The sequence below is a fragment of the Megalops cyprinoides genome, chromosome 13 (assembly GCF_013368585.1).
Source record: "Megalops cyprinoides isolate fMegCyp1 chromosome 13, fMegCyp1.pri, whole genome shotgun sequence".
Taxonomy (NCBI): Eukaryota; Metazoa; Chordata; class Actinopteri; order Elopiformes; family Megalopidae; genus Megalops; species Megalops cyprinoides.
Window position 1 is genome coordinate 29,065,991 of NC_050595.1, and position 25,881 is coordinate 29,091,871.

The window sequence follows — 25,881 nt, forward strand, 5'->3', positions numbered from 1 at the left end:
TCATTTCATAGTTTTGATGTCTTTACTATTATTCTAAAATGTGGAAAATAGTAAAAATAGAGAATAAAAGCCATATTACCAAACTGAATTACAGCAGTATAGCATCTTAGTCTTGTCCATAGGCTAGGAAATGTGACAATTTTTTATGACAAATGCTAAAGTCAAATAATCAGTATCTACATGCTCTGTCAATGACAAATTATAGGAACAAGAAAATATGCCTTGGGTTCAGTTTGGAATACCCAGTTGTATAATAGGGATGCTATGAGGTCTCTACAACCCCAGCTAACAATTTGGGAGAGCGCAGACAGGCACATGCTCTCCTCTAAAACACGTGATGCCCAGCATCTCTTCTTTTCACAGTGCAGTCCCTATGCCAAGCTTGCACAGACATGAGTGAGAAGACTCTTTACGTGCAGCTTTACACCGGCAGACTTTGGGTGCCTGAATGACCAACAGAGGTCACTGGTGTGCAAAAAGACAAACCCCTGGCCAAGCTACCCATCCTTATATTCCCATTGAAATGAAACCAATTTGCAGGGTCAAGGTGGCTTTATCCAGGTTCATTGAGTGAGAGGGAGACCTCAGAGCCAATTATAATAACGAGAGGGTGGAGAGGGCTCTTTTGTCGTTATATGAGGGTTATATGGGATCTTGGAAGTAAAATTTTAACCCCCTGCTTTTTAGACATAGAGCTCCAGAAAAAGTACTGTTTATTAAATACAACTCTAGAACGGAAATGTTTTCATTAACTTGTGACAGTCTGTTTGCTAAAAATCACCTTAAACATTTAACATATGTACACAAAATACTCAATGTCTTGTTTTGTAAAACTGAAATTTGCAGCATGATTGAATTCGGCAGTTGGTTGCCTAAATAAATAGTTACATGCGTCATTCAGTTTGAAGTCATACATTCGGTGCAGGGGTCCAAGCCAGAGGTAGAGCGGGACACAGACGCTAGTACCAAGGACAGCGAAAGGTGCTGTTACTGTCTTACAACGAGCAATATGTTTTGCTATCCAGATGGGATCGACAACAAATTCGGGACGTAAATTTTTTGAAAAGACGACCCCATCGTGCTCCTATTGTCAACAAAGTGACACGATAACAAGGTAAGCTGCTTGGCTGAATGCAGTAGCCTATGTCGTAGCCTACACTACGCTACGTGAGGTTTTGCTTTTTATTTCCCGTAGGCTGAAACTATTTCACAGTAGGCTACATGTAATGCGAGGATTAACGCAGATACAAGCCTATGTTGTCTCGTAGCCTACTGATGGTCAAGTAAATATGATGCTCGGAGGTCTTCTGATGTAAGCATCACGGCCTTTTGGTGATCTAACTAGGATGCAGTAAAATATAATCGGCCATGACGCCGTGCCGTTTTACAAAATAATAATAATAATAAGAAGAAGAAGAGGAAGAAGAAGAAATAAGTTAATTAATTAATTAAAAACAACGCCTGTACAGCCAGGGAAATGATGCGCGAGCGAGACGTGACGAAATGGATACCTTTTCCGGAACTAAAGCACTGCAGGTCTATTCTCCGCTCCTATGATTTAGAATCGAAAGAGACTCACAGTACAAATACAATACCGTGACGAAAAACGTAAATCCTCCGACCTTACTGTCGTGCGTATAAGTGGACTATGATAAAACAGTGGGGTTTATCTCATTGTAATTACCCCAGCACAATATATCCATTTCAAACCTTTAAAATATACATTGATTAGGCATATTTGAAGGTAAATTAAACTGGAAAACAGCACAAGAACTAATGACTGGAAAGAGACTGAAAAATACAAGGGCGTAGTCCAAGCGTTACATCTAAGGGGGAAAGGGTGATGGAGGACTTGTGCTCAAGGGAGAAGGGTCTGGCTGCAGGCTCCACTGGTTGGACATGTCCAGAGCCATGTAGATTGTTCATGCTATTGACATGTCGGTCTGTACTGGAATTGTAGTCTCATAAACCGGCGTTTTCAAAAACCACGAGCAGAAATCGGCTTTATGAGATACATTTCAGAGGTAGCCTATTGTCTAGGAAATGCAACTTCGCAATGTTATTATTGTTGTTGTGTTCATATTTTGTTATTCAAGTAGTGTTAGCTGGGGTAGCCTAGCAATGTTACTTGTGATATGCATTACTTAGCTCGTGTTGTTGCATTATTATTATTGTCATCACTGTTGTGCTTACAACTACTTTCCTTTTTAAACATCATCAACCTACAAGCCGACTAACTGCATGCTTTTGTTAAAGTGACGCTTTGTATATGGTCGTCCCCCCCCCCCCAGTATGCTATTGAAATGTCGGTCTGTCCTGGAATTGTAGTCTCAAAAACCGGCGTTTTCAAAAACCACGAGCAGAAATCGGCTTTATTAAATTGCAGCGGAACTGTCTGGGAAATGCAACTTTGCAATGTCGTTGTTGCTGTGTTGTGTTTAAGTGACACATTACTGGCATGTTTTCCCCAGTTGTCCATGCTAATAAAATGTCGGTCATTAGTAAAAGTAATCTTGATTAGTAATACATTTTGATTAAAATTAGGTTTTAAGATTTAAATGTTTTCCCCTTTTCTGTATAAGCATTACTCTGTTCTGTGACGTTTACATTGTGAAATGTGTTGAATGACAAATGTATGATACAGCTGATACAGTGCATAAATACTATTACATTATTTGTTGATTTGTAGTAATCAACTCAACAATTATAGACTCAGATTTACATTAATAGAAAGTGTTCCTCCATGCAGTTTCCTCTTCACCACACCAATTACCCTTTCAACGTCTGTCACATGGCGTTTCGTGAAAGTTGCTGTAATGCAGCATTGGTAATACCACTACTATTAATAATACAAATAACAAGAATATATGATATTATGACATTTTCAGAACACAAGGCAGTTTTGTCATAGTATTTATTAAGCATGAAATGTTTAACAAATATATTGAAACAAAAAAATAAACAGAATAACTAGTCATCTTCAAGTTTACAAAAATAAGTTTACAGTTATCAATCATTTCCTCAATGAAAATGTTGAGGTCACTCCTATTTTTAAAAATAAAAAGGTGCTAAAATGTCCTCCCTCTCCTCTGCATCCCAGGAGTCATTGACACTGCTGTAGCTCTGCAATGTCTCTTCAGCTTCCCCCTTCTCCATGACCATGATGCAACTGCAGAGCCATGAGTTTTCGGTTTGCTGCTGTGTTATGATGGTGAATGATGTTTCTCATCATAAACACATGTGTGGATGGTGCCATTTGGTTCAGGAAGTAATTGTTTTTGCGCATACGTGCAAAAAATTGCTCTGCCACCTGTGGGTTGAGCCAACCCTGGAGCTCTGGAACTAACTCAATACTACGTAGTATGTCCCAGGGATCTTTTGTGTTTTTTTCATGAAGTTTGTCATATATGACGTAGTGGTCACATGATCCAGTTACAGGATGGCTATTTGGTTTTGGGTTGTCTTGTTTTTCATGCAGCCATGTAAGGGACACTTGAAGCTTCTTCTGCTGTGCTGCAGAGATGTTTTGTGGGGTCGACTCTGCCAGTTGTCCTTCATGTGGCTGGAATGGTATTGTGGAAGGACAACGCAAGTTGGCATGTGTGGCCAAACCATGTGCAAAGTCATAAATGGTGATGTTTGGTAGGTGCTTCCAGGAGAGAAGCAGATCTGCAAAATCTCAGGGACTCTCTGCCGTCAGATTAAATTTCAGGCTGTATACAGCACCATGAGGACATAGGATGACTGACCACCCACCTGGTGAAAAAACATACAAGAAGAAAACATCATGAATGCATGTTCTGATGTAAAAACCTGTCATTCAACCTTCTTTTCAGAAACCAAAGGCTGCCTTTACCAGAGGCACCCCAGATCTTCTGAAACACTTTGTCATAAGACTGCCGGTTTTGCATCTCCTCCCTCAATCTTATGAGAAGGTCCATGCGGGATCCCCTCGAGTCAACATTGCAGGCCTTACAGAGTTTCCGCACAATCTCAACCTGGAAAATATTACAGCAATTATGTCATGACAGATACAATTGTGCAATCTGGCTCTGCCCTAAGTCAGTATGTTACAGCAATGTACGCAACAAAACAATAACAAAAGGAATTCACCTTCTGTTTCATGAGCTCATCCACAAGATGGTCCTCTGCAATGTTGATAAGTTCTGCTTCTGCTGAGGATTTTACAGGCACTACTTTTTCATACTCGGTGTTCAGTACAATGTCACTCCTCCTGGTCTTCCTGCCAATCCATGGAGCCCAGTGCTCATAACTGGGATGTATGGCAAATGGATTGTTTTCACGGCCTAAAATGAAAACATACCCTTTCATTTGGTAACATATACAGTAGATGGTATGTGACAAGCAATGTAAAGAAAGTCAGGTTATAGAAGACCGTACTAATATACACCTGTTTTGATAAAAAATAGTTGACTTACTTGAAACAAAGCCGGAAGAGTCCCAGAACTCTTCAATATTTTGTTCACCAGTGTATGTCTGAGAAGGCTCTTTGAGTTCACTCACTGTGTGCAAAATACAAAAAAGGAAATATATTTTCAGCATTTCAAACAGACATCTAACTGACAAGTTCTACTTCCTTTCATTTCCTTTGAGTAATAAATTTGAAGTTTGACATTGTACAGTTAACCATTGCACAGCATTACAACTGCAACATTCTTAAGATATTACAAATTTATTACTTACCAGCCATGCTGAAAACCCCTTTTTTATGAAGGTCCATGATGACCACGGAGGGGTAGTACCCACAGCTGACACAACTGTATGTGTAGGGAAGGTCTGATAGTGCCTCAAAGTGGCAGTAGCCATGGAATATGGTGTCTCTGGCAGGGTACTTAACGCCTCGCAAGTTTTCCAATGAGTTTATCACTCTTGCAATGGCAACATGGTTCTTGGGGGAGAGGGGGGATTAATTTGCATTGAAAAGATTATGCATAAGTTTAAACACACAACATAAAGTTAAAGTTTGGTAGACACTCACTTGTAAATTGTGTCTGAGGTAAAGGCACAGTTCCAGACTCAGAATAACATGGTCATCAAAGCTATGGAGCCCATCTTGCCATTCCTGGTACCTGTACATCATGTGGCACTCTGGACATCTTGTGATGTAGGTTGACACATCTATGGGAGTACAATACAAATTACAAACCTTTAAATAGTGTGTGTTGTGTAAGAATGTAGAAAGGAAAAAAAAATTACAATTACACTTACTGTCAATTACACCAGCCATGGTAACTATTTTGGCTTTTCTTGTGATCTGCACAGGTTTCTGAAGCTGTGGGTGACCTGAACAGACAGGGCATGTGGTCTCTGCTGGGAATAAGTGCCTAGGATACTCTGTTTCAGATGTATTGCTTCCTCCGGGAGGTTGGCTGGAATTTTTTTCTCAGTATATATGTATCACACAATGCGTTCTAAGTCATTGGTAGGTGGATATACGACATATGTATCTTTTTGGGATTATTCTGGTAGCTCAGCAGTAGATGTTGGTCTGAACAAGTCTCTGTTTGTCTGAAACAAGTGCCACTTCCCAATGTTCTTGTGAGGGCAGGACATCTGTGGCTTAGCACAGGGACAATGCCATGTATTACTTTTTGAGTTGTACGTCACAATAACTCTGCCAAGCCGACTGAAGTGCTTTATTGAAGGTTCATGAACTGACAGACAGATCTTAGTTTGGGATGTACCAAAATCCACCAGTACAGAAAGTGGTGCATCAGCTGTCAGGGCAATTTCTTGTCGTTTCAGGCAGGCAGACTGCCTTCTTACTCTCTCCAAAAAATTTACATGAAACCATTTCATTGAGTACTGCTGCATCAAGGACTGCACCAGGCTCTGTGTGAACGCAGTAATCAAGTGAACGGATATGTTCACACAAGCTGAAAGGCAGACCACTCAGTCGTGCAAGCAAATGATATTGGCGGCATTCCTCTAACTCACAAGTGGTGGAATGATTTTTCCCCCATGTTTTCCTCTGTACGTGTACAGGTACAGAAAATCCATGACTGGTTTTCTGAACTGATGATATGCCATTTGTAACATCTACACAGATGCTTTTTAGATGTCTGGCAGATGTTACATCTTTGAAAGTGTCTGTATGTCTTCTGGTTATGTGAGCAGGTAAGTTCTTTTTTAAAACAGTTGTGGTACAATGGGGACATTTCGCTGTCTGTTTTGGTTGTACATGTGCTGCCATAGTGGTTTTAAAAGTCTTTGGAGAGGGCTCAGCCAGTCCGCCGGGTGGTAGAGAGGGCTTGGATGACTCTTTACACACCCGCAGGTGTGTTGTCATGTCATTCTTCCTGATAATGGTTCTGTCACAAAAAGGGCAGTGAAAATGGCCTTGTGTCCTGCAGTCCAGTGTACACCTGCAAATGACTTTGTCTACAAAAGGGGAACAATTATGAATAAAGGACATAACCATGATTGCAAGAAAGGTAAATCCATGAACTACAAGATTATAACATTACCATATCTTTGAAAGACAATGCAGTTCTTATATGTTTGTCTACATGGAGCTGCACTCTTATCAAACGGCTGGTTGCCTTGAAGTTGAGGCAGAGCGGACAGTGGTATAGTTTGCAGCAGGTTGTACATCTTATTACTGCTGGCTTAGTACCAGCTAGTAGAATGGAAAGGTGCATCTGCAAAAACAGAACATAATGTAAGAGCAGTATTAATATGCGGGACAGTCAAGTCCTTGGACCAAGACTTAAAAAAGTAGTGCATGTGTGACTTGTCTGTCAGCTGATTACTATTCTGTCATGTGTGGTAAGGAAAAACCCCTTCCAGTCCAGGCCGAATAGACCGGGGGGCTCCCTCCACACCAAGTTACGTAACTAATATATACCTTTTTATAATAACTTCAGAAAGTAAATTCCAGTGCCCAATAAAGAACAAATATACTTCTCAAGAATCTGATGCAATTGGTTTATTGTATATGTGCGCAAATCACATACAGTAAACCAGGCTGGTCTGCGCGGAGCAGTACCGTCATCAGTCATAACCCCAAGCAGTCTGAAAAACCCCCAAATGCATCTTTCTTTTATGCTTTTTTTCCCCTTAGCTCCTCTTATTGTAAAACTTTAACTTAAAAAAAACCTTAGGTTTCATAACATATTTTCTGTACAGTATTGTTTTCCAGTCTGACCTCATCCTCACTTCACCTTTTGCCTTTTCTGTACACTATTGTTGCTAAGCGTGCACCTGTCTGATGCACACAAAAAACAACTGTCCTGCCTTGGCCCTACACCATTATCTCCGGGGCGGCACATATCTAATATATAAAAATAGTTAACCACTTGCTATCATAAGGTTGATTTGGTGCTATCAAAAAGTTGATTACTTGCTCCATCCTGTCCTATAACTACTAAGCAGTCTTTGTAAAACACTGAACAAAAAACCTTAGTACTTGCAGACACTAAACAGTCTTTGTATAATACTAAACAAAGAGCCTTAATATGTGTGACCCCCTGCTCACAAAGTCCAGTTATTTTTATTTTAAGCTCAGGGTCCATCTTCTGGGCAATGTCTGGACAGTGTCTACCTCCGATTATCAGCCCCAACAACAGGCCATACTTTGTAACTTATGGCATACAGTTCTCTTGCAGCTGCATACCCCCCCCCCCCCCCCCACTCTCTTTAATTTCTGCTCACATGCATACAAAGTGTAATAGATTACATATTGATTATTTAAGGCTAACATATTAAATTGCCTGGTTTCCTTATACACTTCCAGACCTCCACATGCGTAATAAAGTAAATAGCTGATTTAATATGTCAATAACTGTAGTTAAAATCTAAAACTGACATCTATTGGCAATGCTTATGACGTTTACTGGCAATAATTTATCTCCACCAAGTAACAAACTTAATCGTATCAAAGCTCCGCTTTTCTCTGGTGGGGTGAAAGTGGCAATGCTTACAATTTACATATGGGGTATATACTTAGAAATTTTCCACCACACATGCTATAAAGAAGCTTGTGAAATGCTGGACCAAGTACATTGTGAAAGGAGGGGACTATGTTAAAGTTGAGTCTTGTAGTAGAAAAGAAGACATGATGAAAACACTGTTCTTTCATACACCTTCGCAATGTACTACAACACAGGCAAACAAAAAGCAGTATAAAGCAGACTTGTGTAGGGTGATGTTAGTCTTCCTCACACGGAGCACAAATTATGTAGGTGCTGTTAGTCTTCCTCAGAGAGGGCATCAATTATGTAGGGACAATGCCTACGATTAAAGGGGGTACCACTTACGTGTGAGGAATATCCTTACATGAGGTACCAATTATGTTGGGGATAAATAAACACATGGAGGCGCCATACAGAATATGGTGTCTACCATAGTGGTTAAAATAAAAGTCTCATATTTCGTTTTGTATATCAGTCTCATAAAATATACTAAACTATTAATTTGGAACTTCAATTAATAATTAAATTAATAATCATAATAGAAATTATCACATCAATAGTTAATCTCAATCAGATCACAATATTATCTATTTAGATAACTAAACAAATAACACCGATGAGTCAACTATAAGGTGAAGGTCTTAGAATTCTGATCAGCAGAGGTTGGCGATATTCATTCCACGTGTAACATAACAGACAACCTTGGAAAAATAATGCATTTATTGAAATATGACATCAAAGTTGAAATGCACGAATCAATACATTCATGTACAATAAATGAAGCATGTGTATGTATTTACACATATCTAGTTTGAGCGAATGTCTTGCGCTAGTGTGTGTGAGCGCGTCATGGGGTGTGTGTTCCTTTGTTCAGAGTCGTGCGTGTGCACACGTGAACACATGTGACGTGTTCAAAGAGAGCAAAGGAACATGCGTGTGGCGGCGAGTTTGAGTTGCCTATGTGCATGTGTTAGTGAACATAACGTCTGTCTGGTACAGGATATGTTCGGACGATTGATAACCGCGGGGTTATTCTGTGCGGATTAAAAGAAGGTATCGGGGGTTAGCAAGAGGATACGCATGCAAAGACCCTATGTCTCTGTGTGGTATCTTGAATAACGCTGCGCGTGAATAGTGTGTGACAAATCAGCTGGAGTCAACGAAGCATAGCTAGTTACATTCCTCGTAATGATATGAAACACGGATGTACAAACATGGACGGTAGGTATAGCCGTTTACTATAGCTGTCCTTGGGTGGGTGAGAGCAGAGCGACGTGCAGAGCAGAGTGACATGAGCTACCATAGAAAATAGGACCGACCTCAACACTTTCATTGAGGACATGATTGACAGCCGTAAACTTGTAATTTTTTGTCAACTTGAAGATGACTAGTTATTGTTTATTTTTTTTGTTTCAGTATATTTGTTAAACAACGTTTCATGTTTAATAAATACTATGACAAAAATGCCTTGTGTTCTCAAAATGTTACAATACCATATATTCTCGTTATTTGTGTTATTAATAGTAGTGGTATTACCAATGCTGCATTACAGCAACTTTCACGAAACGCCATGTGACAGACGTTGAAAGGGTAATTGGTGTGGTGAAGAGGAAACTGCATGGAGGAACACTCTCTATTAATATGAATCTTGAGTCTGTAATTGTTGAGTTGATTACTACAAATCAACAAATAATGTAATAGCAGGCTATTTATGCACTGTATCAGCTGTATCATACATTTGTCATTCAACACATTTCACAATGTAAACGTCACAGAACAGAGTAATGCTTATACAGAAAAGGGGAAAACATTTAAATCTTAAAACCTAATTTTAATCAAAGTGTATTACCAATCAAGATTACTTTTACTAATGACCGAGATTTTATTAGCATGGACAACTGGGGAAAACATGTCAGTAATGTGTCACTTAAACACAAGCATGTTTTAAAATGAAAGGAGTTGTAAGCACAATAGCGATAACGATAATAATAATACAACAACACGACGTTACAAATGCATTAGGCAAGCAACATTGCTAGGCTACCGATAGCCATTGCTAGGCTAGCGACTATGCTCCTTTTCCCCAAGTTAACCGATAAAACATTGGAGACTATCCTTCATGTCTAGCCAGCAACTACATGAGACATGACATGGCTAGTCAGGCTATCAACAGAAATTAAGCACAATTACTCTTCATCTCCGATTAAAAACATTGAAAATACCGGTTATTACGAGGCAAACCGAGAGTGTCAAGCCTCAGAACACGACTGACCAATAAAAAACACGGAAAAAATACGTCACGTTACGTCACTTTCACCTCCACTGACTTCCACCTTCACTGGTAGGACATGTCGGACCAGTGGAGCCTGCAGCCAGACTCTAATGGGCTCAAGGCATAACACGTTTTCTGAGCTCATAAGTGTGTACAGATTGTACTGGAGTAATGGGTCTGACGACTAACTCGTATTTCATTCAGTTCTCCCGTGTCATATGATTGTACAGACTGTACAAACGAATTGAAAAGAACACGTTCATGACGTCATCAAAAATACCATTTTGGATGTCATCACTTGTTAGTCTAAACATATCTACTTAACTGGTCATGTGGCTTAACAAAACATTTGCAAACTAACAGATTGATACGAACTAGAATTAATCAATGACAGCGTCATCTGTGGATGCGGTATTCACCAAAAGCAACAGAATTCACCAAACTGTACGACGAGACAATCTATACACAGAACTACAACTATCGGCATTATCAAATGACACTATATTTTATGTGTAGTATGTTTGGTTTAGTCTGTCGCATCCGTTGCAGTTTATTTGTCTTAATACCATAAAAATTTTGAATTACATTACATTACAATTGACACGACGAAGAGTATTTCTATACGCTAACATTGTTCTCCTTCTAGAGAATATGGAGGTTATTGAGTATCTGTTACCAAATAACTCCAGTTAGTTTTAATAAACGTTACTAAACTTGACCATGACCACCAAATATACGTTCTACCCCATCTGTCCAATAATGAGCTAGTTGCCATTGTTTTGATATTTCCTTCTGTCTTTTCCCTGTTCAGGAAGCAGCAGAATAATGATAAACACTGAGTTTCCTTAGACAATACGAGATTATTGAAAAATTAGCTTTTGCAAAATCCTGACTCCTGTAGTTATTGTAATGTTGCACTGATTGGTGAAAAATTACACTGAATACCTGTAACTCCATCCCCAAGCATTACTCATGCCATCTGTGAAAATTTGCATTGAAAACCCCTAGGCAAACCACAGCATAAGGATGCTCGCCCGGAAAGGTCTGTTGCCAGATGGGTTTTTCCTGACCCGACTGGCAGAGGACTCCACCCAGCCCAACCGGTTCTGGCCCAAAGTCCAGCGCGCCCGTTTCATCACCAAGGGGGGGTCCTGTAATGTGGCTCACAAGAATATCAGGGAGCAGGTTGGTATGTGATTAGGGGCATTTCTGAAAATTATAATCCAGAAAAAGAGTGATGCAGAATTTGTAAGCCTGCATTTTGGGATAGGGATGTAATCTGAAATCTGACAAATTGACATGTCATGCCGACAATCCCTCTCATTTACCATTGCCTATAAAAGGGTACAAGGAAACCCAGCTCCCCTGCTGAGTGAGTATTATTACATCACATTACATTAATTTAGTCGGCACACTTATTTAGAGCAACTTCCAGCACAAGAGAACAGATATGTATCCATCCAAGTTAAAATAAATTATCCCAACCATATTGCTCACTTGAAACATTTTCCAACATAGTGAATGCAGTGTAGCATAGTGGTTAAGGAGCAGAACTTGTAACTGAAAGGTTGCCGGTTCAATCCCTGCTGTACCCTCAGACAAGGTACTTAACCTGCAATTGCCTCTGTAAATGTCCAGCTGTATAAATGGATAACATTGTAAGGAACTGTAACCTACGGAAGTCGCTCTGGGTAAGAGTGTCTGCCAAATAATGTATTGTAAATGACTGCTGTTGAACAAAAATATGCTTTGGTTGAAACACTTTTGGGAGGCAGTCTTAATATACCTCTGACTTCTGACTTCCGTCCCAGTAAAAGCATTACCTAGTTAAACTGGTAGCTAGACAAGCAGAAAGCTCCTTTAAGAACTGAAGAATATGTAGACTTGGGCAGCACTGGGAGTCCTCCTGTTGTAATCTATTGATCACAGAAGTCAGAATGGGTCATAGTGGATAACCGCCATACTCAGTGATTGACAGAATTGACCTGGAGAGGGCTGGGTCTCATCCTCACTCTTTTCCCAGTCAAATTTGAGGTTGTAAATATTTTCCTGCACAGCTGTACACTAAACCTGCTACAGAGTCATCTAACTCATGCAGTGGGACTTCAGTCCTCTGCATACACCACACCACTGGAATCCTAATTTTCACTGCAAAACTCCAATAAATGTACAGTGCTTCTTCTAATGATTCGTCCTGGGTCTCTTGTTGGTTCTGCTTCTCCGAATCACACAAACAAAAGTCAATTCAATGGATGTTATTGAGGAGCCTGGACTCATTTATTGGGATTAGTGTACACCTGCAACTGTATCACATGGTGGGTTGTGTGGAGTCACTTATACTGAATTTTGTGCCTTACAAGGAAGTTGTGATTCTACGCATATACCAACTGTTCATTGTGAGGGAGCCGATCTTGGATGGCAATCTCACATATCTCTCATGAAGTTCTGCTGCTCAGTCCATTTGCTTTCTTGCTTGTCCATAGTCAGTCAGAAGGCTGGTGCTCACTGCTTGTTAATTCTGCCCTGAAATTCTTCCTCTTCTACTCCCAGGAAATTCTTCCTCTTCCACAGTGTATGTAAAAGCACACAAGGCGACTGACCAAATATTAAGTATGCCGAGTATCCTGTAGTCTGATGCTCAGTTCTGTTACATGCAAAGATGTCATCAGGTATGTAGTCCACATACCTTTTCCTCTTAGGACAGAGTTCTGAGTATGTTATGTAATGTATGGATAAACAGTTGACTTTGTCTGTTGCTCTGGCGATGCTCCGACAGAGTTCTGCATTTCTCACAGTGGATCTTTCATAGGCCCAAGAGATATTATGCTGAACTACATCAGTGTTACCCAACTCATTATCTAGTGTAGCAACACAGCTCCCCAGCTCTGCCTGCCTATTTGACTGTGAGACTAAGGAATTGAAACTGTGTCAATACAAGATATAATGAATCACAGCAATTAAATGGAGAGTGTTGCTCTAACAGTAGAATGTGTTCTTCCTGAAAGCCTGTCTGCTCACAATCAGCCCCTTCTTCTGCAACAACCCCAGCTGCATTTAGGGTGGCAATGGATGTCTGTGGCTTTGTTTGCGTTACCTCTTCCTGCATTTATCGCTGGAAGGGCCAACCTCATGAACCTGCCCATAAGCGCTGAAAACCCATAAACCACTCAACAGGTACTTTCATCCATCTCAAGAGCATCAGATAACACTCAGTGCCCCTGAGAAAGCTGAGTCTGAACCCTAGTGGAGGAAACCAGGAGCACAGGTCCAGCAGGCATATTATAAAGGACTAGAAATTTTGCAAAACTGATGGCACCCTTGGACTTTTTCTGGTTCTTTAAACCATAACTGCCCAAACTTTTATTTACTGAATGACTAAATAGAAAACTACTCACCACGGGGGCCAGTCAGTGATAATGATGAGCTTGCTTTTCACTGAACAGCAGATGAAGATAACCATTTCGATCAAGACTAACTGATGAACGTCATTCTGGGATGCATGTAGCACTCACCATTGCTTTGGCCGAATGGCCCTGGAATGAACACAAGCATCTGCACTGTATTAACAATGGCATTACTGTCATGCAAAGCAGTGGAGTAAACATTGAAATCAGGGACTTTGAAGTGTGAATGAGGCTATCTACAATGCTTGCATCCAGAGATGTGGCCTGGTAGCTAGACAAATACTAATTTAACAGATGATACCTGTTTTGATAACCAAAACTTTCTGTCCTATTACATTATATATTCATTAAATTGGGCCACAGGTGAAAGCAATGAAAAAGTTAATGCAGGCGAGTCTGTATTCATTATTTTCACCACACAGCACAGTAGCATCAATCACAGTAACTTATTAGGTACTTACGTGCAATTAATTTTCAAATGAAGTCCAGCTTGGCATGTTGTCAGTGTCTAATATTGTTATACATGTTCTCAGAAGTCATGACAAAGTTTTACCCTCTCCTTGCAGACCATTTCTGGTGCTACTTTTACTGAGAGAAAACACTGGTTAAAGCCATTTAATCACTGGTTATAGCCATTTCGTGTCGTTTTGAATATAGCAATTGCATTAATTCAAGACCTGTCCAAACACTCGCTCCTTAATTTCAAAGCAGTAATTGGGTGCTTATCTACTATCTTACTCACCTTATCATTTATGTCTGCTTGTGTGTACAGATTGCCATTTTTCCTGCTGAGCTGAATGGCATAACCAATTAGGCAACCTACTATTGTTGTACTGTGAATTATTCATATATATTATTAGATGTATTATTTTTTAATCAGAGATCCAACAATAAATTGGACCATTCAATTGTAAGCTGTAGTAATGGAAGCAACATAACACATGTATCAGCTCAGCTGATCTAAGGTATTTATTGCAGTTGCCTAACATTTATTAGACTTCGTTATGCATAGCTTGAGGGGTTTTGAATGAGTTTTGAAGTGTGTCATTCTGGTGCCAAGAACTGTTGTGTACTCCTGTGCCCTAACCACCACTCCATATTAAGATACCCTCTGAGCACTTGTTTGCATCTGTATTGACTTCCTGCTTCCCTCAGGGCAGGTTTCTGCAGGATGTCTTCACCACCATGGTGGACCTCAAGTGGCAGCACTCCCTGCTCATCTTCACCTCTGCATTTATCTGCTCGTGGATGCTCTTCGCTATGGCGTGGTGGCTCCTGGCCTTCGCTCACGGGGACCTGGTGCCCCGCAGGCCGGAGGACGGGCCCGGGCCAGTGCCCTGTGTCACTGCCATCCACTCCTTCACCTCTGCCTTCCTCTTCTCCATCGAAGTCCAGGTACCGCTCTCTGCATTTGGCTCTCCAGCTGCATAATACTGGTTTAGCTTTGTTTAGTTAAGAGTTTTTTTTTTTGGTTTAATTCAGTAAATTGTTGGTTAACATTTTGTTTTGTTTGATGTACTTTACTTTTTAATTTTATTACAAGAGAAGTGCCTGTAAAACACTCAACTAAAATCAACAGTAGCAACAGAACCTACAAGAAGTAAAGTTAAAAAATTCAAACTAGTAAAACAACAGACATAAAATCTGTAGCTTAAATAGACCAGGACTGGTGGTAAGCGTCTACATTTTGGCCTATTTATGGCCAAATAACTCGATTTGTGTTTTCATGGATAATAAAATGATGAAATTTTCAAACACCTGATTTCAATTCTTAGATCAACCAAGCCCAAAAGTTTTCTAACAGCATGATGACAAACCCTGGCCCAAATTTCTGCAGTATTGCAATGAAAGGAAGTGCTTTTCTGAGGGATAAGTGTACAGTCCATACATTTTTTTCAGTTTTTCAACTTATATCAAGTCTCACAAGCATGTATTTTAACCTAACTCTTGATCAATAAACATGCAGGAATGTAGCAATCTCTGTCCCTTCCCTCATGTTTGTAGATATGAGTATGGCAGTGGGGTGACAGTGTAGCATAGTGGCAAGAAGCAGGCCTTGTAGCTGAAAGGTTGCTGGCTTGATTCTCCACTAGGGCATCACTGCTGTACAATTGGGCAAGGTACCTAACCCAGAATTGTCTCAGTAAATATCCAACTGTATAAATGGATAACATGTAAAAAAAATGTAACCTAAGTCGCTCTGGATAAGAGCTAAATGACAATAGTGTAAGAATGTAGCATAATATGAGTGTTTATTTGATTCACACTTGGACACTTACCACTTTAAACAACATATGCACAATATATGGAAAGAAATAGCCATGTGGCTATGTAGAAACAGTTGGCAATAGTTTTGTCTTTTTAAATATTTGTAACGTTTCCATAGGGTAGCACAACTGAAAAGGTGTGTGGCAATGAATAGCTTTAAAATCATTTAATCCTAAATCCTAAGGTGGTGATGCACAGTGTAACTCACTGTTACCAAAATTGTTATGTCCATTATTCTACAACCTAATTGACTTTCAGTACACTTGGTTTTGTTGTCCAAAAATTGTAGTTTGTGTAACAGGCATGCATCACAAACCCCTGCACTGAAACACTTGATCATTTGGGTTCATCAAAGCCATCAGTGCATCTGTGTATCTGTGAATAGAGGAGATGCAACAGATCAAAATCCACAAAAACTGTGGGCTTTTCACACTATGTGTGTATGTGAAGTCGGTGTCCTGTCTCCAAGGTGACTATCGGATTTGGGGGCCGGATGGTGACGGAGGAGTGTCCGTTAGCGATCACCGTGCTGATCATCCAGAATATCCTGGGCCTGATCATCAACGCCGTGATGCTGGGCTGCGTCTTCATGAAGACCGCCCAGGCCAATCGCCGCGCTGAGACCCTCATCTTCTCACGCAACGCTGTCATTGCCCCCCGCAATGGCCGGCCCACCTTCATGTTCCGTGTGGGGGACCTGAGGAAGAGCATGATCATTTCTGCCACTGTGCAGCTGCAGGTGAGGGGGGACCCCGAGTCTGGCAGTGCTAAATGGCAATAATGTAAAGTAATGTGAAAGTGTAGTGCCTTGTGTGTTAGACTCATGACCATGCTTGTATGCTTAAAGATTGGACCTGATCTTATTGAGGTGAACATGAGTCTCTAATATAGTGAGTAGTCAGGTGTATGTGGAAAAAAGTGTGGAGCAAGTTGTACGTTACGTGGATATTTTCGTGTCAGACTGCTGTCGTGTTGCACCAAACACATAGGGACTACTTACACACATGTGAAAACAATCTAACTAGATTAGGTACACACAGTTCAGGCACAAACAGGAAGACAGTCCCTCTGGTGGAAGCTCGGGAAAGCAGCAGGTGACTGGGCCAGACAGGCTGTCACGAGGACGCCTGCTGGTTGTTGCGGGAAACAGTCTCTGAAACCCTGACAGAAGAGGAGCAAAGTGGGAACTCAGACCAGGGTGCAGCCCTGACTATGCTCTTTTGTTGGTGGCAGGTCATCCGGCGCACGGTTACAGCGGAGGGTGAGGTGATCCCGGTCTGCCAGGTGGATATCCAGGTGGAGAACCCCCTGCGGAGCAATGGGATCTTCCTTGTCTCCCCCCTCATCATCAGTCACACCATTGAACGCGGCAGCCCCCTGTATGAGCTGTCTGCCCAGTCACTGGCCAGTGAGGACCTGGAGATCATTGTCATACTGGAGGGTAAGCAGGACCCTCCCTGTGCAGTAGCCCCACTCTCTGTCCTCTGAAACACTCCATTGGAACAGAATAGCAAATGAAACATGGGTCATTTTTACAAAGATCTGTTCAGTGTTTGAACCATATACTTTGTATGTAGTGAGGGTGCTCTTTACATGTGAGGTGTACCTTTTAATTTAGCTATTTTTATTTCACACAAAGTTTTAAATTATTAATGGGTTAAAAAGTGTATTTTACAACCAGAACACATCAAAAGAGTAGTTGCTATCCCTTCTGCCATTTCAACAAATATGTGAAAGTAAGTGGGGTGGCATCGTCTCAGTGTTCCAATATTACCCAGTGCCACTACCATACGGGAGAACACGTAATAATATTTTAGCAGGCTTATGAATGCTATTTATATATTTAATATATATAAATAGCATTATATAACCAACCAATGATAGTATTAATATTAGTAGTAGTATGACAGTCTAAATTAACTGGGAAATTCCAAGCTGAAGTGCAAGCTCAAATGATCTGCACAAATCCTGGCTGTGTCTTTTGCCAATGACAACTGGGAGTCCCACACTGGGAGTCCCACACTGGCAGAGCCTGGCTAGGGGTGCCAGTATAGGACAGCCAAGATCCCCTTCTTTGTTCCGCCTACTGGTTATTCAGGAGGATATATTGTTCCTCCAACAGCTTTTGCCTCCTGTTGCAATGTGGGACTTGTAGTGTGGAAAAATAGTCGCCGGAGGCGATCATGTGCACTGGAGGATTGCAGACACTTTGCCGTTTCTCAGTACTAAATTACATTTCAATATATGATCAGAATTGCAATGTAAGACTAATTATAAATTCCCTTTTTTCTCCTTGCCCCCATTTTCGGCAGGTGTGGTGGAAACCACAGGCATCACCATGCAGGCACGCACCTCATACATTCCTGACGAGATCCTCTGGGGCCGTCGCTTTGTCTCCATCATGGCGGAGGAAGATGGCCGCTACACAGTGGACTACTCTAAATTCGGAAACACTGTACCTGTCCGAATGTCATCCCTCAGTGCCAAGGAGCTGGACCAGACTAGAGGGGTGCAGGAGGAAGGTGCACCAGGGGGTGTGCTCCAAGGCTGGGGGTTGGTACGAGCCGGCAGAGGTGGGTACAGGAGAGGGGGCAGGGTGTGTGAGAGCTCCACCTCCCAACTCTGGTATACCCATACAGAAAAAGGGGAGGAGCTGGAGGGGGAAGTGGAGAAAGGGAAAAAGAAAACAGTAAAACTGGAGGAGGTAGGAAGAGACAGACAGGAGGGGGAGGAGGAGTTGAGTGACTGAGAGAGAAGAATAGGAATAGAAGTAGTACAAAATTCTGACAAAGAGAAAGGAGCAGCTGAGTTAAGATTTTCTATATCACCTGTTGGCCCTGATGGCTTGTTTTTCCTACTGTTTTTCCTTGTGTTTTGAAATTTTTACTTATGAACTCTTTTGTCTGTTATTACTGTATATTGTATCATTTTATATCTTGCTGATATGATATTTTTGTAGCCTAGACAGAGTGTACTTGTTTGTAACATGTACATGTCTAATGTTGTATTTGTATTTAATGTGTCTACATTAGATTATTTGGTGAAAAATCAACCTTGTTTTCTGAAGTTGCATCTTGGGGCCATGTGTTTGATCATCTGTATAACTTAGACATGACACTTAAAGTCTGACTGCAGTGGAATTTTATCTTCTTTTTTTGTCAAAATATTGGAACTCAGGAGTTCCTGAGTGGTTCAGTCAGCAAGATGCTTGTCTTGAGTGTAAGCTGAGCCCAGGGCTTTGAAATTCTTATGTGCTCAAGACAGGGAGATCCACCTGAGATAGGGGTGGGTAGGTCAGCCAGGGGTTCCTCATCCTGTGAGTTGCTCAGATGACATTGGCAGAGTGGCAGCTATTCTCCAATGAGCGCTCAATATGCTGTAGTGGACTGTATGGCTTGCAGTAGAAAAATTGCAGACGAGGGTGGCATTCATCTCAATTCAGCATTCCTGTATGGGAGCAGAGGTAGTCATAGAAGAGCTCACTGCTGTACATAATTTACAATTCCAAAGTGAGATTTCATAAGGTATTCTAGAGAATAGGTACTGATGGTGAGCTCCCACAGAAAAGCATGAATGCTGCTTTTTGTAATGTATCTGTATATATTAGTGTTTGTCTTTGTTATTTGTATACAACCCATATAGGAGCAGGACCCTCACTTGAAGGGGTAGGCTTTTCTCTATGACATCGGATTTCTTGTAAATCTCATTTCAACTGCCCTCAGAAATCTATTACTTTAATGATGCGTTTATGCTTTTTTTTTCTAAGAAAAAAAAATCGAGTATGAGCATCTCAGTGTTTTTGTCGGGATATACCCAAGTTTCCTAAATGGCATATCAGGTCAAAATGTTTGGTTTTCACTGGAGTCAGTCTGTAAGTGAAGAGGCCTTTTTTCTCCAACAGAAAAGAGGCCTGGTTGTCTGGCTGATGTCTTTAGCAGAGGAAACAGAAAAGTGAACATGACAATCAAATGCAATGCAGACTTGGAGCAAAGGCTCCATTTAAAGATGGAAATGTTTCAGTTGGAAACAACCAAAAGTTAAACTGTAGTTTTTTTTTTTATTTTAAAGTTTGACAACCATGAGATTGTACCTCAAGAAACCTTTCGGCTAGCTGTCATGATAACACAGAACCAAGTTCAAAGTTAGCACAAGAGTAAGGAGGCTAACTTTCCAGAATATAAATATGGTCAGCCTTAATTTTTATGCAGCTGATTAATTTATGTTATACTGGTCTTATGCGTAATACTAGACATCTCATTGAGAAGACCAGTCTTAATTAGTTATATGAAACTGGCCCCAGCAGTCCAGTGGTATGGTCTTTTGCCTTGCTCTGCCCTGCTGTGCTGTTCAGGTGCCCCATGTTCATGTGTCTATACTAAGGGCAACAACCCTCTCATTTTGATTACAATAAAACCAAATTTTGAAATTATTGCCTTTGTAACTATCTGAAACCCATTTATCTATCATTGTCCATATGAATAGTGACAATTACTATAGTAATGAACGTAGTTTCCTATTGATTGTAATTATAAAGGAGCAGCAGTGTTGAGCAGTTGTGAGAGAACTGGGCTTTTAACTTGAATGTTGCACTAGCCAGGAAACTGGGAGGATACATGCTATATGTACGTGATACATACTATATGTAAATGTACAGTAGGTGTCCAGTTTGAATAAACTAATTAATGAAATATGTCACTTATTCCAATCCAAAAACTAAGTTTATATTCAAAGTAAAGAGTTGGCAAAAGTAAACAAAGACAAACAATTCCAACTGAAAGACTCACAGTTAAGAGCTGGCAATAGCTGAAAAAGGCAACTAATTCACATGAGCATGTAAGCTACTTTGCCTGTGCTCTGACAAGGCTTTCTAGCACATACAGTTTTGATGCGTGCTTCAGTCTGTTGCTGTGCCTGTCTGCTATACCCCAAACTACATGCACTCACCACTGGGGCTTTTTTGCCTGGAGGTTATGTATTCAGTGTTAGGATGTTGTTAAAGATTTTTATTTACAATGTTTTTATAATCAGCAGTGTTTTTTCCTTGTTATTTTACCTTTTGAAGCTAAATATAGAACATACAGCTGTTGCAGGAAAGTCTGGGCACTTGTGTCCTATTGTGGAGGCAGACATTAGGCCTAATATTCTTCCCTCAGGCCGTGTCAGCTATCTCCACTGTCTCCTCTCATCCCCTGGAGTGAAAGCTGAATGGATTAGTGCTTGTGATCACCACAGGGTGTCAGTAAGAACAAACACTTGTGTAGGAATCTCAAGTTCCACCAAAGTCTGTATTGAAAAAAGCAGCAGCACCACAATTCACCACAAACACACACACACACACACACACAGATGTCCAACTTGTATGATTCACTGACACAGGCAGAATTGGGATTACACCTCAGATGATGACAAGTAGTAGGCACCTATTGGTGGAGTTGGTGGACAGACCTTGTATTAATGCATTTAAGTAGATGTAGGAGGCTCTGAAGTAAGACTTTGGTTTACTCCTCAGGGCAGCAAAGACTTCTTGCAACTCACCTTTTCCTCATTGAAAGCTGGTTCTCTGGTAATAAAAGCTCAAAGCGTGTTCCTCTGTGCAAAGAAGGACGTCAGGGACATGAGGAAAGAATCAGTGTTTATGCTGTTCACTAGATCAAGGTGGATAGACTGTGAGTAAATGCATTTGAATTTAATCCCACATCTTTTCTCTCTGCGTCTGCTGAGTGCGACGGTAAATTTCCCAAAGAAATCCATGCTCATGGAGTAGACGGCTGGCAATGCCCGCTGGACACGTGCTGGAGGCAAGTCAGCCATTTGGGGGACCCATGGCTTTGCTTGAGACACTGCCACAGAAGGCTGTTATTTGGACACTGTTTTTTCTTTTCATGGAGCACCCCCAAAAAACAATGGGCTAATTTAAAAACCTCATAACATTTTTCTATGTGCTTTATTTGTTTCTCTTTTTGTACAACCCTTTTTTGGAATCACCAATTATAGATTATGTTTGTCTCACTGTGACAACCTCTGCACTCATTCAGGAGCACTGAAGCATGATGAGTTCTGCTGCTGGGGGCCTGCAGTCATTATCAACGATTGACACAACTGTGTTTTGAACCCAGCCTGTAGGGCTCAGCCTGAAATCGAGATGAGCACTTTGCCAAGTTGCCACTTTGACCTTGATCATGATGACTCCTGAAGACCAAACTAGACACAGTGAAAGGTTTTTCAACCAGTGTGCTGTGATTAGTGCAACCAGAGCCAACTGTGCCACTGACTCCAGTTCTGAAATTAAATATTTAGACCATTTGGTCTATCAGTGTACATCCACAATACACTCAGTCAAAGCTCTACCAAGGTTTCACACTCAATATGGTTGCTTGTGTGGCCACAATAATGAGCAGTGTGGAGGATGGGGTTGAAGTTTTGGTGGCTGGGGAAGACAATGGTTTGCCACTGATTTTTTTAATCATTGTGTGCCGTTGCAGAAAATGTTTGAGAAACACTGCTATGGAGCTTAGGCAAACTGTGTGTTATGTAGCCTACATGGCTGTTTATGTTATACAAGATCATCTTTTAACAATAAACATCCCTATATTCTTTAAATGCTTGATCATCAAAACTAGAACTTCATCAAATGTTTTGAATTAGTCTGCATGTAGCTTATGTAGAATAATGTCAGATTTCACATTGATCACAACTGACAGGATACCCAGCCATCCTTCATGAAAATAGATCCCAACTAAAGGTTTCCAATCCATGCACTAGATTTATACTATTAAACTAGGGGTGGGGGCTGCGATGACTTTCACTTTGCTCCAAAATGCCCAAGGACTACATTATTTTTATTATTTGTGTAATGGAATATTCCTAGATTCCATCACACAATTTTGAATTAATGGAAAATGAAGGAGATGCATTTCACACTAATGGTAATCGTTCACCTCTTTGGTCTGTAAAAGGAGCAGTGCGCTGTCCAACTAGCTGATGAGTGTTTGATGAGGAAAAATGTACTTCTTGAAAAAAGGAAATAAGAGAGCTCAATCAATGTGTCCAACTTTGTTTTATCCTATTCAGATTCTTTACAGAAATACATATTGCTCCAACATGAAAAATACTGGGCTGATTTAATTTAACTGTAACAATAACTGAGGCAAAGCAGGTTTAAAAATAATAGCAATATCAACCTATTTCAAATCACGTATCTCTGGACTTTCATCTCCTACTTCTTCCCCTTTACATTCTGTTTACAAAAGTTGGAGAGGAAAACACACATTTCTAATTCCTTGTGGCAAACCTATCTTGAAAGTAAAGGCCCCCATTTCGTATTGCAAAAAAGGAATGTTTAATTACCAGTTTACCCCTGACATGCAGTTTAGAACAGCAAAGAAACCGAAAAGCACTTTGGGTTATTACAACTCGCCTTGTGTGGTCACTTAAAGAAACCAAAAGACTGGCTGATGTCACTTGTCATCAAAAACGGAATAACATCTTCATTCAAAGAAGCCATTTGAAATAAAACGTTATTTTACATAATAAAACAAAGTGGTTCCATTTCCTTTTCGGCCTTGTCGTAGAATTTAAACAACGGTAGATTTTAAAAGTTTAGAGTTTATTTACTAAATAACGGTAAATGTAGTAAAAATTGATATTACTGATAAGGTTTCACAGCAAAATTCAGTTGCATTCCTGTTTTAGTTTTCCTCTTCTCACGGTGAAATATGGCTGAAAGGTTAGTTCGTTACAAGGTCGGCTGGTTGTGGGAATTAGAGCAAGCACCACCAGAAGACCACTAGCGACACCAACAAGCCAAGCACAGACTTGCTCATCGCGGTGGGAGGACTGCTATTGCACAGGTTCGAACTGCAGCACCTGTACGTGAACCCGGACACCGCGGGGAACATTTGAGTCAGCCTAGCGTTGTCGCAGTCCGTGTACCTGATGCACCGACGGATGGTCTTGCCTCCTGCACAGAAGGGGAAAAAAAACATTAAATCATGAAAATGGGAGCCGGTTAATACGTATTTAACACCATCGTAAAGCGCCACACTGTAAAAAGATCGGGTTATCTGTCAAAGACATATCTCACCTCTTTCACTTAGCGTGAGACAGGCGTCCTCATAAGTGCAGTCCTGAACATTTGAACAGCGCCCAGAGTAATCCGAGCATTTATAGCACTGGAGAGCTGAGCCTAGAAATACAAGAAAATACTAACACAGAGCTAGCGTCCTCATTCCATTGAGAGAGTGTAACAACTTCATAACCCTTTCCAAGGGGATACAATTTACGCAATTAGAAAACAAGATGTTAACAACAGTATTATAATTAATAATTAGCTATTCATATTAGAAACAGGATGAACATCACAATGGTAAATTATCACACAGATATTTTCCGAAGCCAAACGTGTGTTATCTTCTCACTATTTAGTACTAAATTTACATTGCATTGCAGCTGTATATACAAACTTACCCAGACTGAAAATTACAAGACAAAGAAATAACACTATTCCAAGAGAGGTGTTCATTTCAGCAGTTGTATTCCCCACCAACTTTCCTGAAAATAACAGATAAAATATACCTAGCAAGGATGTATTGAACAGAGACAGAGCTATGTAAAAGGGAGACAAATTATGCGAAGCGCGGACCTATGGCAACTTTCTAATGCCCATTTCTTTCCACAAAGTGCCTCGAAAGTAACTGAGCACAAGCAAACCTATGGCATTTGAATAGGCACAAGATAACCCCAGCTAAGACACTACCGTTTAGTTGTTGGGACGTGCCAGTGCATGAATATGTCACTGATTGATACATTTGGATATTAATAAATATGAATTGAAGCTAGTCGTTGCCAATCAGTCATATGTGTATATATCAAGAGAATGCACGTATCTATGTGGATTAACTTATATAAGTACTAAGCAGTGGATGCTGCAAAATAAAATCAAGTAGATAAAACTGAGGGAAATGAAAATGGCTACCTATTTGTCGTTGAGCACACAGACAATTATAAGAAAGTCGGTATACTGTATAATCGTGGTTAATTTGAAGCTGCTTACTGTAAAACTAGACCTTTTTAAAATAAGATTGAATGTCCATCTTAAACGATTTAATTAGCTATCTTATATAAAACAACTAGCTATCTAAAAACCTAGTCTATCACTGAAAGTTGGCATTCTACCGTACGTGCTTCACAAAAGAAAAAAATAACGTGTGAAATACACTCACAAAACACATACTTTGGTAAGATACACACTTTGACATTGCCGTTTAAGAAGTTCCGGAAAGGTGGTAACATTGTCCGCTGTTTATTTAACTTGCTTGCACTTTTTTCTCCCTTTAGCCGTGTTTATGTTGGAACTTTGCAAGCTAAGGTTTTGTCTTAAAGTCCTCGTTTTTTAAACTAGGACTACTTCATCACATTATGTGATTAGCCTGCATGTATGTTAATAAAATGTCAGAATTCACAATGATTACGTTTCACAGGATGCCGAGCGTTCCCTCATGAAATCACATCCTATTAAAATGTTTCAATCCACAATCAGGATTTATTAAACTCATTGGCCCAATCAGTACACTGTCTGAGTGGTCCAGCACTTGGTTCTGATCCAATTTATGGGGTGTAAAGCAGGGACTGTGGCTGCAGTGACTTTCATCTTGTTTCAAAGTGCCAAAGAGCATTATTTATTTAATCACTTGTCAAATTGAACCTTTCTGAATTCCATCAGACAATTTTGAATGAATGGTAGATGAAGAAATAACACATTTCACACTAATGGGAACAATTAATCTCTGTGCTCTGACAAATGATTCGCGTGGTGTTAAACTGAAGGGAGAACATGTGCAAGAACAAGTTAGCAAACCAAATAAATGTTTTTCCCCAACGTATAAATGGCAGTGTAAAAAATTATAACGTTACTCACCAAAATCCTGGTGAAAGCGGCAGCAACGAACTGCAACTTCTGCCGGGAAAACAACGTCCTTCGTCTGAGGTTAGTTCAGTATCACAC

The 25,881-nt window shown here is 40.4% G+C and overlaps 2 protein-coding genes across 2 annotated transcripts; one reads left to right on the forward strand and one right to left on the reverse strand.

Moving 5' to 3' along the window:
* The first annotated feature begins 920 nt into the window (after positions 1-920).
* On the forward strand, positions 921-18,676 carry kcnj11l (potassium inwardly rectifying channel subfamily J member 11, like). The gene is made up of 6 exons (XM_036544383.1): positions 921-1,114; positions 11,215-11,391; positions 14,766-15,005; positions 16,348-16,617; positions 17,112-17,319; positions 18,191-18,676. The coding sequence occupies exons 2-6, from the start codon at positions 11,233-11,235 to the stop codon at positions 18,625-18,627; spliced, it is 1,314 nt and encodes a 437-aa protein (XP_036400276.1). The 5' UTR covers positions 921-1,114; positions 11,215-11,232; the 3' UTR covers positions 18,628-18,676.
* A 4,787-nt stretch (positions 18,677-23,463) lies between these two features.
* Positions 23,464-25,878, reverse strand: LOC118787903 (CD59 glycoprotein-like). The gene is made up of 4 exons (XM_036543662.1): positions 25,795-25,878; positions 24,345-24,428; positions 23,962-24,063; positions 23,464-23,838 (listed from the first exon to the last, which is right to left on the reverse strand). The coding sequence occupies exons 2-4, from the start codon at positions 24,397-24,399 to the stop codon at positions 23,639-23,641; spliced, it is 357 nt and encodes a 118-aa protein (XP_036399555.1). The 5' UTR covers positions 24,400-24,428; positions 25,795-25,878; the 3' UTR covers positions 23,464-23,638.
* Positions 25,879-25,881: the final 3 nt, after the last annotated feature.

Bases quoted from the DNA above. Each gene is read 5' to 3' on its own strand.
- kcnj11l (XM_036544383.1), top strand. From the start codon at position 11,233: ATGCTCGCCCGGAAAGGTCTGTTGCCAGATGGGTTTTTCCTGACCCGA. The intron at 11,392-14,765 runs GTTGGTATGTGA...TGCTTCCCTCAG, and splicing joins ACAAGAATATCAGGGAGCAG to GGCAGGTTTCTGCAGGATGT. The intron at 17,320-18,190 runs GTAAGCAGGACC...CATTTTCGGCAG, and splicing joins GATCATTGTCATACTGGAGG to GTGTGGTGGAAACCACAGGC.
- LOC118787903 (XM_036543662.1), bottom strand. From the start codon at position 24,399: ATGAACACCTCTCTTGGAATAGTGTTATTTCTTTGTCTTGTAATTTTC. The intron at 24,064-24,344 runs GTAAGTTTGTAT...TTGTATTTCTAG, and splicing joins TCTTGTAATTTTCAGTCTGG to GCTCAGCTCTCCAGTGCTAT. The intron at 23,839-23,961 runs GTGAGATATGTC...CCTTCTGTGCAG, and splicing joins TCTCACGCTAAGTGAAAGAG to GAGGCAAGACCATCCGTCGG.